The sequence below is a fragment of the Periplaneta americana genome, chromosome 15 (genome assembly GCF_040183065.1).
Source record: "Periplaneta americana isolate PAMFEO1 chromosome 15, P.americana_PAMFEO1_priV1, whole genome shotgun sequence".
Classification (NCBI taxonomy): Eukaryota; Metazoa; Arthropoda; class Insecta; order Blattodea; family Blattidae; genus Periplaneta; species Periplaneta americana.
The window spans coordinates 100,785,965-100,800,616 of record NC_091131.1 but is presented as its reverse complement, the minus strand read 5'-3'; the positions used below and the strand labels follow the sequence as shown (position 1 = coordinate 100,800,616).

Here is a 14,652-nt window from a genome sequence, read left to right as displayed (position 1 = left end):
CCAGATCTGTGCACGAGGAAAATATGAACAAGAATATCACACTCGTGACACAGATCGTAGTGAAATAGAAGCTCTATTGGGCATTCTCATCTTGGCTGGCGTAAAAATATCTAATAGGATTAATGTTTCCGAACTGTTTTCTACGGATGGAAACTCCCCAGAAATTTTTCGTTTAGTGATGTCCCAACAACGTTTCTCTTTTCTGCTGGCTCACCTCCGATTTGACGATTCGGAGACAAGACGAGAGAGACTACAATCAGATCGACTGGCTCCAATTCGCGATCTTTTTGAGCTATTTGTGGATAAATGCGAATCCAGCTTTAGCCTCAGTCAGTATACGACAGTTGATGAAATGCTTCTAGCATTTAGAGGGAAGGCTGGATTCCGTCAGTACATTCCTTCAAAGCCTAGTAAGTACGGAATCAAAGTTTTTGCCTTATGCGACGCAAAACTATTTTATACTTCGAAAATGGAAGTTTATGTAGGGAAGCAACCAGAGGGATCGAACTATGCTGTCAGTAACTCTCCAGCTGACGTTGTACAAAGGCTGATACAACCTATTTCTGGAACGAACCGTAACGTTACAACAGACAACTGGTTCACGAGTGTTGATCTGTGTGAAAGGCTTCGAGAAGATCATAAACTAACTCTTATAGGCACCATAAGGAAAAACAAACGCCAGTTACCCCCTCAATTCGTTCAGGAACAATCAAGGCCTATTCCCTCCAGTATTTTTGCATTTCGTCATGATTGTACTCTTGTTTCACACATTCCATCTAAAGGAAAGAATGTTGTATTGATATCTTCGATGCATGATGATGACATCATTGACGAAGAAACAGGGAAACCAGATATAACTCTGGATTATAACACGATTAAAGGAGGCGTCGACGTCGTGGATCAATTGTGCGCCAATTACAACGTGGCAAGAAATACACGACGCTGGCCTATGGTACTCTTTTATGCCATCATAAACATTGCAGGTATCAAACCAAGTCGTATTCAGTCAGAATGCACCAACACAAAACATTGTGCGAAGAAAGTTTCTCGCCGAGGTGGGAATGGGACTTGTACAAAGCCACCTTGCTAACCGTGCCGCTATGACCAACATCCCAAGACATCTACGGGAGAGGATTGCTGCTGTTTCGAATATTCAACGCAAACAAGAAGAACCCCATCCCTTGCCGGCCATCGGAAGATGCCATGTATGCACCTCCAAGCAAAACAGAAAAACTAAGTATCACTGCAGAAAGTGCAACAAGTTCTTGTGTCTTCAACATATTGAAGTGTTGTGCAAAGATTGTGAATGAACAATGAACAGAAGTGTGTAACTAATTTTTGTTTTGTTTTCTATTTTTTATTTTGGTTTTTAGTGTTTTGTTAACAATAAATCAGAATTTTGGTTCTTTATTTATTTAAAAAATTATAGTTACAGTACTTGGTACGAATTGTAAGTTATAATCCCATGGTGTTATGGCATAAGCTGATATGCATGTTTTCTTTATATTACAGGAGAGCAGTTTTGAAGTTTACTCTTTCAGGAAAAATCAGGGGTACATTAGGAGGAATATTTCTTTATTGGTATTACTATAAGCTACTAATGGGAGTAGACATGCCATGTCTTGCCATAACGATAAAAACATTTGCAACATATATAGACAAGAAAAGATTTTTACCAAAATTGCACACATCAGCTTCTGTCATAACACCACAGAATCATTTATTATATTGTATAAATCATGACTTCCCAATATGAAAATTTTCTCATATCGCGCGTAGATTCGAGCTTTCTCTAATGAGAGGGTAAAATGGTAAATTCAATCAATTTGGTGATATGGTGTGTAGCTGATGAAAGGAAATTTATACTGTATTGTAGAAAGAAACACTTTTCCCTTTTGTCAAGTTTCGTTGCCTCTACAAAATATGGAGAATGGGATCTAAGTTAATAAAATCCTGAAGTGAAATGACAAATTTGAACCTAGGACCCTTTACTAAAATGTAACTAATTGAAAGCTGGATCCCCAACAATGGAGTCGATTCCTTATACATAAATAGGCCTATAAGTCTCTTCCGTATCTAGTGACTATAGATACAGAAATTATAAAACAAAATACCCATTGGAATGACAAGATTTGAACCCAGCGCTTAGAAAAAACCAATCTTAACAGAATGCCCATATTTATATTGGGTATTCCATAAAATTCACAATAATTCTGTCACCCTTCACAATTTATAAGGATTTTCAGTTACAATGAATGGGACCCGCAATTAAACAATTTCTACGGCAATAACAAGGATCGAACCCAAGACTTGGTACCTACCTGTCCTCAAATTGAACTCACAGATTCTCAAAATTTAAGTCAGCAATCTTACCCACTATCATAACATCAAATAAAATTAAAAATAAAGAACATATTGGTAGGTTGGTCTGAGAGACCGACCACACTAAAGATGTTGCAATGGTGAGCCACATCTACGCAGGGTTAAATTTGAAAATGCGTCACATATTATACAGGGTGATTCAGACCTCTGCAACAAACTCTGGGGATCGATAGATCTCGTAGTGAGGATCATTTTTCGTAAAACAACCCATGTTCTCTGATGCCTTGTATAGGAGCTACGCAACATTAAAAAGAAGACAGGTTTTAGTGACATTTACAATTAATTATGAAATGAATTATTCATTTATTTCTTCACGTAACCTTGCGGACAGGTTACAAGTGTCCTATCATTTTGCTGCTTCGTTTGAATGAAGCACTGTTTGGAACATGCTTGTGCTGCTCATGGAAGATGTACCCTTCATGATGTGAGGGGACAAGTGATTCATCATAACATCCCAATGCACTTCAACCTAGTTGTACGAGCACATCTGAACAACATCTACAGGTAGGCTGACCAGACATCCCCGATTTCCAGGGAGAGTCCCCGGTTTTGAGTTGCTATCGCCAGGGACCAAATGTCCCCATTTTTGTCCCTGGAAATTAATTTGTCCCCAGAAGCTTTGATTTTGTTTCAGTAATATTTTGTACGTAAATATTTAAGTATCATAATAGAACATCTGCGATTCAGGCACTTTTCTGAATGGTTCTCAGTATGAAACAGAAGAACCAGCGCACTCAATATGAGATATTCTGCACTCTTTCAGAAGAACATAGCATCTATGTCTTCTATGTCTTTGGTCATCTTAGCATTCGCATTACGTGGAAGTGTTAGAACTGCCGCAGTGTCCATTTTTAAGAAGTTCAAAAAATGAGGAATTTTATGACAAACCAACAGGTGAAAAATGGTATGATGTTTCTCAATATTAAAAAAAAAATCATTCCATCTGAAAATCTTCTCAAAATAGTGTCATTAATCATGTGTCTTCCAGGCAGTAATTCATCAGTTGAAAGACTTTTATCCACAATGAACTCAATCTGGACTGATGAAAAATCAAGAATGAAAGTTTAAACAGTTAAAGGTTTGTTACAAGTGAAAAACTTTCATTTCTCATGTAAGAACTTAGTGTGAAGCTGTATGGGAATGACCAGATCTTTAAACAGATGTATTCTTCAGACAAGTAAAATGTGTGTGTTAGAGTTCAATGTGTACAATATTATGTGAAAGCCTTCCATATATGTGTCAGTACTGATGTCGAATTCTTAGTGCCTATAATTATGTATAGTAGTTACGTGTGTTTATGCATTTAATTAAAAAAGTTAAGATACTCTACAAATTTAGTGTGCAAAGTTCTGTCATTGTATCTACTGTTACATGTATTTTCTTTAACATTTCAATGGAGAGTGACTAGGTTTGTAGTTTTTCTTGAAATTGCCAATGTCCCCTGCTGGACCATAAAAAATCTGGTCAGCCTATCTACAGGGAGCAGTGGATAGGGAGAGCCGGACTTGTTGCGTGGCCAGCATGATGGCCCGACTTCATACCCTTAATCTTTTTTTTTTTCTTTTGGGAGATGTGAAGTAATACAATACTCGAATTGACACCAGAGAGGAACCGACTATGTGAGTGTTAGCTGCTTTTGATCAAATTCGACACAGGCTGATAACCACTGCTGATGTAATGAGTGTAATCAGGATCATGATAGACACTTTGAACACTTGTAACTTATCAGCAAACATACTTGAAAAATAATTCATTTCATAATTGTTAATGTCAGTAAAACCTGTCTTTTTTTTTTTTTTCAATGTCGCTTAGCTACTAAATGAGGCATCAGAGAACACGGGTTGTTATATGAAATATGATCCTCATTGCGAGATCTATCGATCCTCAGAGTTTGTTACAGACATCCTGAATCACTGTATGTCTCATATCCATTCCTCCTCTTTGTAGCACAAAGGGCAGTTCGCTGATGGAAGTATTCCAGTTCTGTAGAAGTGTTTGCCCAAACAATCATGATTGGTGATGAGTCTGAAAGCAGCTACAATTGATGTATTTAAAGAAAGTCTCAAAATATCTTCTCTTAAAATTTCAAATTTCTAACTTACGCCAGTAGGCCTATATCAAAGTCTTAACCCCTTAAATTTGCACTATGCAATTTTCTACTTACACTTTTCCCATACATCAACTGTAATTTTTAAAATTTCAATAAATCAATTTTTTGTTTGAATTTCGAAGGTAACATTTTTTTTTTTAATTTGAGAGATTATTACTTATTCTTGGTTAACAATACTAATTAATAGGGCTCGAAAGTTTATGACCTAAAAGTCACAGAAAAATGACCTATAAAATTACCTTAAATTTCTGAAAATATGATGCAAAATTTAAAAAAAAGGTCAATAATAATAATAATAATAATAATAATAATAATAATAATAATAATAATAATAATAAAAACTCCTCTTTACTTCAATTGACGTCATGGGTGTAAAAAATCTTCATCAAAAGCACTAAACTTTCTTTCGACTTCACACATTGAGTTCATTAACTCGCAGAAAACTTTTCACGCACTGGTTTACACACTCTATGAAGTACATGTGCCATGAATGTTACGTGAACCATTTTTGTGAAAAATGATTTAATTGCCATGGCTGCTTTCACTATTACAGTATTTGGCTGCATCTGCATTTTCTTTAATTTCACACAATTTACAAAATAGTATACTTCTATCTGTGAAAAATACATTGCCACCAAACTCTGTCACTTACTATCGCAAAATACTTTGTTTTACTTTACTTTCGGTATTTTTACGTCTTCACTTGTGATGTACAATAAAGTGCTGACTGCGTGCACTGCAGCAGCAGTATTTGTTCTGTTTTGTTGAATGGGAGGAAGCACGTAATACACGTGATCAGGAGTCAATGCTGATGCAACCACAAGGGAAATTCCTGTATGGTGCAATCGAATTGCAAAAGCAGTCTGTAGTAGGTTCCCAAATATACACTAGACCACAACGTAAAAAAAAGTTCGTTAAATAGCAGAAAAGGACAAAAATGCAGCAAAAAGTATAATATTTCTTTAAAAATGACCAATAGACAATCAAAGACCGAAATATGCAAAAACAATGCAAAATAAGAATAGGCTATATTGGATTGTGTTGAAGGGAAACGAGTTTATATTGCATCCTGCATTGTCTGTGATGTTTCAGAAAAAAGGTGATATTTCATCAACTTCTGAGCCCTACTAATTAACTACCAGCATACACATTATTAAAACAAAATTATAGTTAGTTGCTTGTAATAACAATAGGGCATGAAGATATACTTGCAATGTAATGACATAGCTTTATTTTATTAATTTTTCTTTAGACTAAAATTAAGTGCTTCTTTTGCTTCTCGTGGTACTCTCACAAGACTCGTATAATAAAATTATTGTTACCAGTACTTTAAAATTATGAGCTTTAATTGTTCTGTACGTCTTTTGCAGCCACAAGATAAAAATATATATTTCGAAGTGGGAAATGGATCAGAATGCAATGGAACAGTGGGTGTTTTATACAGGAATCAACGTTTGACTGAGAGTGAGCTTTACGAAGTGATTTTGGTAGCAGTCAATCAAGTCAATGGCAGATACCTATTCAGTATTGTTAGACTGGAACAAGAACTTAAATCCCTCATCCACCCAGCATTGTGGGCCAGTTTTCTGTTACTGATAATACCAATAGCTGGATGCTGTATTCTTTGGAGGTGAGTCTCATCACACTCAAAAATTAATAATGTTAATGTTATGTTTTATTTAACGACGCTCGCAACTGCAGAGGTTATATCAGCGTCGCCGGATGTGCCGGAATTTTGTCCCGCAGGAGTTCTTTTACATGCCAGTAAATCTACTGACATGAGCCTGTCGCATTTAAACACACTTAAATGCCATCGACCTGGCCCAGGATCGAACCCGCAACCTTGGGCGTAGAAGGCCAGCGCTATACCAACTCGCCAACCAGGTCGACCCAAAAATTAATATGAACCTGTTTTACGGAAATATAAATGATTACAGAATGTTCTATTGAATATGACCATAAATCGAAATAATACAAACAATTTCTGTAGATATAGTCTCTCACGGCAATCTTTATTACGTTTGTGTGGGCAACTTTTGTTTTTGTGACATTTTATAATGTTAATAAAAAAAAGCACATATAGTCGTAGAGATATATCACTCACTTTAAAAATCCTACACTTATTATACTTGCCGTCAGTTAGGAAGGTGATCTGCTTCAGAAGGCTCCTGTGAATGCAAGTCAGTCTGGTTTAGATAGATAGATTTATCCTCCATAATATGCTTTACAGCATAGAATAGAGGATGTGTCCAATTCTTATGTTCAAAATATAAAAATTCAAATATGTAATTTATACAGAATTAATACCGTACTAACAATAACATATTATACAATGCAATATGGTTACCATTTAATATATTTAAACATTTACACAATATGTACTGTGAAATGTCAGGAATTCTAATTGCTCTTTTTGTAATAAGAATATATTTTTACTATCTGCAGAATTTCCCCAGAATATTAATCCATAGGACATGATGGAATGAAAATAGGTAAAATATACTGTCTTTAAGATACTGTTGTATTAGAAATTGTTGTAACGACTTAATGGTGAAGCATGCTGAGCTAAGTTTGGGAGTTAAATTTTCTTTAATATGATTTTCCAGTTTAATATATTATTAATAGACAAACTAAGAAATTTGGTTGTTGATGTTTCCAGTAGGGGTATACGAGTGTTGTTATTTGTGTCTAATGTTTCAGTGATTAAATTTGAAGTGGTTTTAAATTGAATTATGTTAGTTTTATTAATGTCTAATGCTCCAGTCATAAATTTGAAGGAGAATTATTTCTGTTTTATATTTGAATGTGGCAAAATTGTTGTCTGTAATTATGATAGCCTACTTGTTCATCTGCAAATAGTATAGGATAACCTGTTCCTTGTATTAAGGAGTCAAGATCATTTATGAAAATTAGAAAAAAAAAAAAAAGAGGCCCTAATATAAATTCTTGCAGGACCCCTGTATGAACATTTCCCCATGTTGAAGATATGATTCAAACTCTTGGTATGCTATGCCTTTAATACCATAGTATTCTAATTTCTTTAGTAGAATTTTATGAGTAATACAATCGAAAGCTTTGGAGAGATCATAGAATATTCCTCCTACTTGTAATTTTTTATTAATTGCTTCCAAAATTTTATCAGTTAAATTAAATATCGCTTGCTCAGTTGATTTATTCTTCCTGAATTCAAATTATTCTGGAATGAGAATGTTGTATCTGTTAAGATGATGATATATTCTCTTATATATAACTTTTTCGAGAAACTTGGAGAAGACTGGTAGAAGGGATATGGGCCTCTAGTTTTCAGGCGAGGTTCTATCCCTTTTTTTTTAATAAAGGAATAACAACCGAATATTTCAGTCTCTCTGGAAATACACCACTAAGTATTGAAAAGTTACATGAATAAGATAGGGACTTGGCTGTTATTTGTGAACTGGCTTTTAATATTTTCCTTGTAATTTCATCATATCCCGATGAATTTTTAGGTTTTAATTGCTTTAGAATTGTAATTATTTCTCGTGGATCTGTTGGAAAAATTTGAATATTTGGGAAGTTGTAGGAACAGACGCTCTTAAAAATTCGATAGCTTTATTGTTATTATTCTGTAGGATGTTTAGATTATCAGTTATTGAGAGAAAGTATTTGTTGAATATGTTCGCAACTTCTGTTGTACTGGTATCTGATGTTTTTGTATTATTTGTTACAAGAGTGTAGCTTTGTTCCTTACTTCTAAACTTTCCGCTTTCTTTTTTGATCATGTTCCAAGTTGTTTTAATTTTATTATCCGAGTTTAGAATAATTTCGTTTGATTAAAGTTGTTCTGCTTTTAAGATGACTTTGTGTAATATTTCAGAGTAGTTTTTAAAGTGGAGTCATTACTATTTCTACTTTGATTACAGTATATAAAGTCCTCTTAGTTTTACTTGAGATTTTATGTCTTGTGTAATCCATTTGTTTTTAGATGTTTGAGAATTTCTGTACTTTACAAGAAAACTGGATTCAAAGATATTTAGGAATATATTATGAAACGCATTGAATTTACTAGCTTATTCATATCATCATTATCATATACTGATTCCCAGATTTAATTTTGTAGTATAGGTTCAAAGTCCTTTAAAGATTCTTCATTTATGACTCAACCTAAATTGTCTGGTGTTTTGATGCAGCAAGGTTATTGTTTATGCTTATTAGTTGTGCATCATGACCTGAAAGACCATTTATAATGGAAACTGTCCGGTAACTCTCTAATCTATCTTTCCTTATAATTATATTATCAATTGCATAAATCGATCCTCTTTGTATTATAGTTGGAAAGTTGACCATAGGCCTATGCTTAAATTGAAGGTTGCTAGTAATGTGTTTAATTCTTCTTTTTTAATGTATGAACCCTGAGCCAGGGCATGTTTGTCGAAAAATCATGTTTGAAAATTACTGGAAACTTAATGGGGAGTGAGAAGTACGTGGCCCATTTCTTTTAGGGCTCATCTCGACATTTGTCTCGATGCCTTAGGAAAACCACGGAAAAACCTTAGGCAGGATGAGTGCTAGCGAATTGGCTCTTAGATGAGGTCATTGGATTATGACTCGAAGGGCAGGATGGATTATCGAAATTTAGGAGACTAGCCAATTGGCTCTGTAGTACTAGTTGGGAGGTGATTCTATTATATGTTTGTAAAAATACCGGAATCTTAATGGGGAGGGAGATATAGGTCTGTGGCCCACTTCTTTTAGGGCTCATCCCGACAGTTGTTGTAGCACCTTAGGAACCACGGAAAACCTTAGGCAGGATGAGTTGTCTCGATTTAAGAGACTAGTCATTTGGCTTGTAGGTGAGGTGACTATTGGTTGTGGATGCACAAATACTCCACAGTCGTCTTTTACCACAATCGTGGTTAGTACCTCCCAGTCAAATGGAGCACATTGACGAAACTTGCGAACAAGTGTTGATTATACATGCTATTATTTGTTTAACGAACAAAGACAGTTGCAAAAACTGAAGTACCTTAGAATATTGGAGTAGCCTGCTGGCTTTTTAAACTGTAGTGTCATGTTCAAATTCCAACGAGTTCAAGTGGACATTATATTGTACAAAAAACTATTTTTGGGTAGTTTTTTTTTTGAGGCACTACTTCAGTTTTTCTTGCCATAATTTGACCACTCAAAATAACCTCAAGTTGAAAATGGAACTGAAGGAAACTTACTGCACTGTATTATATTCCGACGAGAACAACTACATGGACTGCCATGGTGAAAGTTACACAGAGTAGGTTGTCTGAGAGAATCTCTGTAGTTGCTGTGACATGTATGTCTTTCTTTAAGTATGGTACAAGGTACAGAATGCCTTCAGTGTTTTAGGCTTTTAAATACCGCCAAAATGTGTTCTATTATCTTAACTTTCTTCTCTTCTACATTTCAGAAGAAGAAAAAGTAAATCAGAAGGAGATACACTGGAGCTGAAAACAGAAGATGAACTTTGTGGTGAGTGCATTATTTCTTACTTATGAACTCTGTATATGTGGATTCCATTGCACTGAAAATAAAACTATACTTTTATGTTCGTACATGGAAAATAAATTTCTAAAATCAATATAAAAGTTTCTTGCCTATTACATGTCTAATAAGCAGTGTTAGGAACAAGTTTTTTTTATCCATTTTTGAATCTTGCATACACCACTTTTAACACTTGAATATAATTAATTGATGAACTAGTGGACTTACTCGTGTTAAATATGTAATATTCGTCCGGCTTACAGCTGTTTCAGTGCATCACGCACCATCATCAGAGCCTACTAGATCGCGGTGTCATCTCGAACTTCTCTGCCTGTTAGGAGGGTGTGTTTTATTGTTGGAATGTGTTGGATTGTGGAGTCGAATAGTGTGTGTGTACTGAAATTGATCTGTGTGTTGAGGATTTGATCAGGGTGTGTTTTAGTGTGTTTGTATATTTCGTATTGTTCTAGTGTGTTGAGTTTTTGGTTCTTGGGTTGTGTGTGTAGGATTTCCATGTCCGTATTTATGTTATTGTATGTATGGTTGGCATTGGTTATGTGATCGGCGTATGTAGATGTGTTGTGTCCTCTGGTTATAGCTTTAATGTGTTCTTTGTAGCGAGTTTGGAATGATCTGCCTGTCTGTCCTATGTAGAACTTGTCGCAACTATTACATGTGAGTTTGTATACACCTGTGTGGTCGTATTTATTTGTTTGTGTTTTTTGTGTGTTGAGATGTCTTTGTAGTGTGTTTTCTGTTCTGTATGTTATGTTGTATTTCTGTTTTCTGAATGAAGATGCGATCTTATGTGTGCTTTTGTTTTCATATGTTAGTGTGATGTATTTCTTGCGTTCTTGTGTTTGTGTTGTGTTTTGTGTATTTATGTGTTTGTTAAGTTTTTGTTTTGTCTTCCTTATGATGTTGTCTATTATGTTTGGATTGTATCCGTTTTCTTGTGCTATGAATTTGATTGTGTTCACTTCTTCATTGTAGTGTTGTTGGTTCATGGGTATGTTGAGTAATCTGTGTACCATTGTCCTGAATGCAGCATGTTTGTGTTGTATGGGGTGGTTAGATGTGTTGTGTATGTGTGTGGTGGTGGTGGTTGGTTTTCTGTATATTTTGAAGGTGTGTTTGTTGTCGATTTTTGTTATGGTGATGTCTAGGAAATTTATGGAGTTGTTGTTTTCAAGTTCTAGTGTGTATTGAAGTTTTGGGTGTAATTTGTTTATGTATTGGTGTAGTTTGTGTATTTGTCTTTTGTTTCCTTTGTATAATATGAGTATATCGTCTACATATCTGTGCCAGTATATTATGTTGTCTGCATACTTGTTGTGTTCATTGTTGAGTATGCATGTTTGTTCTATGTTGTGTAAAAATATCTGTGCTAGTATGCTGGATATGGGTGATCCCATTGGCAATCCTTCTGTTTGGGTGTAGTATTTGTTGTTGTGTGTGAAATAGTTTTGCTTTGTTATGATGTCTGTGATTTCGATGATTTCTTCGATGTATTCTTGTGGTGTGTTGTTATCTGTGAGCATTTGTTTTAGTATCTGTAATGTGTTCTGTATTGGTATATTAGTGTATAAGTTGGTGATATCGAATGATGCTAGTGTTGCACAAAACACAACACAAACACAAGAACGCAAGAAATACATTTCACTAACATATGAAAACAAAAGCACACATAAGATCGCATCTTCATTCAGAAAACAGAAATACAACATAACATACAGAACAGAAAACACACTACAAAGACATCTCAACACACAAAAAACACAAACAAATAAATACGACCACACAGGTGTATACAAACTCACATGTAATAGTTGCGACAAGTTCTACATAGGACAGACAGGCAGATCATTCCAAACTCGCTACAAAGAACACATTAAAGCTATAACCAGAGGACACAACACATCTACATACGCCGATCACATAACCAATGCCAACCATACATACAATAACATAAATACGGACATGGAAATCCTACACACACAACCCAAGAACCAAAAACTCAACACACTAGAACAATACGAAATATACAAACACACTAAAACACACCCTGATCAAATCCTCAACACACAGATCAATTTCAGTACACACACACTATTCGACTCCACAATCCAACACATTCCAACAATAAAACACACCCTCCTAACAGGCAGAGAAGTTCGAGATGACGCCGCGATCTAGTAGGCTCTGATGATGGTGCGTGATGCACTGAAACAGCTGTAAGCCGGACGAATATTACATATTTAACACGAGTAAGTCCACTAGTTCATCAATTAGTTTTTTTTAGTAATGAACTGCAACTTTCAGTAATAAAATGTATAAAAAAAAATTCAATGATTGATGGCTCAGTTGTCGTTAAAAAGATATACTTATTAGTCGCAAAATATGGGTTTTAGAAGTTTGGACAGCCCTGATTCTTAAACTAATTGCAATAAATGCTTTTCTTGCGGGGTTTACAAGTTCTTTAACGTGAACTAACTTTTTGAAAAAAAAAAAAAAATGGGCCAGTGTCTTGGTGTTGATGCAATACCCTTTGGTTGAGTTGACATGGAATGACCCAAGTACGAGGCAATGAGTTTGCATACCTTTCTTAGCGAGCTAACTCAATGGGAGCGTCATTTGCCGTTTTCCAACAGGATTTTTTCACAGCACAGACTAGTAGGCCCTGTCCATTAATATGCGAATAATTCATTAAGTGTCTGAGGACAGAGTTACTTGTGTCTATTCGTGTAGCTCTCTCAGTTCATAGAATTATCTCCTGTGATTTTTTATCTCTGGATAATTTTAGAAGATGAGATGTACAAAAAATTTACATAACCTGTAAGAACTCGAAAATGACGTTCGTCAAAATAGCTCTATTATTTTTCAGAGGAAACTCCAATGGTTGCTGCATAATTTTATACTTAAATAGGTAGTAAAAATGTTCGAAAAGCAAAGGCAGAGAGTTGAAGGATTTTCTTGCTTAATTTGGAAAGTAAATAACTTTCGACTGCTTATTTTTAATAACATTTTGTATGAACAGTTTGCGTTCCTGTTCAATTATGGACATTGAATTGACACTGCATCACTTCACAGAAAAAATGCTGCTTAACAGTATTGAAATGTATGTTTTTCTTTATTGATTAATAATAATAATAATAATAATAATAATAATAATAATAATAATAATAATACTTACAAATGGTTTTTAGAGAATCTGGAGTTTCATTGTCGCTCTCACATAAGCCCACCATCGGTCCCTATCCTGAGCAAGATTAATCCAGTTTCTACCATCATATCCCACCTCTCTCAAATCCGTAATAATAATAATAATAATAATAATAATAATAATAATAATAATAATCCGTGGTGCTAATTAACACTTGAATAAAATAGGAATTTACACAAATCCAAATTGCCTTCTATGCAACAAAGAAGAAGAAATGACTGAAGATCATCTCATAACATGTGAAGTTCTACCTGATGGATCCACCACAGAGAAATATTGGAGAGCAAGAACGCTAATGGCTTCGTTGCCAAAGCCCAGCATTAGATAACAACAACAACAACAACAACAACATAATCCGTGGTGCTATAGCACTTTAAGAGCCAAGACTAACAGCCAGCTGCTGGCCTCATGCTCACATGCCAAAGGAGAGGTGGACGATCATTCAACCAGAAGGAAGGTATTGTGCGGTTAGCACGATAAACCTCCAGCCATTATAGCTGGCTTTCGTAACCGGATTTCGCTACCTATCATGGTTCCCCAAGTGCATTACAAACAGCCCCATACACCGGCCTTTAGCACGTCTAGCCGCTAAACCAGGTGGCCCGGGTTCGATTCCCGGTCGGGGCAAGTTACCTGGTTGAGGTTTTTTCCAGGGTTTTCCCTCAATCCAGTATGAGCAAATGCTGGGTAACTTTCGGTGTTGGACCCCGGAATCATTTCACCGGCATTATCACCTTCATCTCATTCAGACGCTAAATAACCTAAGCTGTTGATAAAGCGTCATAAAATAACCTACTAAAAAAAACTCACCGGCCTAAATTTCATGAGAAAATGTCTTCTCCCATGACGACTCGAACCAGCACATATTCCGTAACATGATGCCTTATACCACAACTCCACAGCGCAGGACAGTAATAATAATAATAATAATAATAATGACTTCAATTATAGTAATATTCATGTTAATGATAATAGAAGAAGAAGAAGAAGAAGAAGAAGAAGAAGAAAAGAAGAAGAAGAAGAAGAAGGAGGAGGAGAAGGAGAAGAGGAAGAGGAAGAGGAGGAGGAGGAGGAAGAAGAGGAAGAGGAAGAAGGAGAAGAAGAAGAATCATGTTCAAAATGTCTAATGTTTTAATGTAATATAATAAATAACATCTACCTCTATCATTCTTGTCGAAATTTACTTGGTGAATTTTTTTTTACAGAAAACCAAACTGATTCTAATCTGGAAATCAGTAAAATGCCATTACCTGTGGGACCAAAACTCTCCACTACTAGGAGATTCAGTCGCAGAGTGGCAATTGGAGACCTAGAGAATTATGTAAAGATCGGCTTAACATCTGGTGAATTGCAGCGTCAACATGCAGTAAGTATTGCTCTTTTTTTGTGTGTGTGTGTGTGTGTTGTGTATGTGTGTGTGTGTGCGTGTGTGTGTGTTGTGTTGTGT

General features: G+C 35.4%; 1 protein-coding gene across 7 annotated transcripts in view; it reads left to right on the top strand.

The window, feature by feature from the left end:
• Positions 1-14,652, top strand: part of LOC138715219 (receptor-type tyrosine-protein phosphatase T-like) — a 154,858-nt gene that overhangs the window by 60,128 nt on the left and 80,078 nt on the right. For 6 of the 7 annotated variants that reach the window (XR_011336189.1, XR_011336190.1, XM_069847903.1 and 3 more), the window contains 3 exons: positions 5,863-6,122; positions 9,909-9,970; positions 14,411-14,571. Coding sequence is in view for 5 of the 7 variants with exons in the window: in XM_069847903.1 (XP_069704004.1) it covers positions 5,863-6,122; positions 9,909-9,970; positions 14,411-14,571 (483 nt within the window). In the remaining 2 variants the exon portion in view is untranslated. The remainder of the gene's footprint in view (positions 1-5,862; positions 6,123-9,908; positions 9,971-14,410; positions 14,572-14,652) is intronic. The other variant, XM_069847905.1, reaches the window with a different exon arrangement.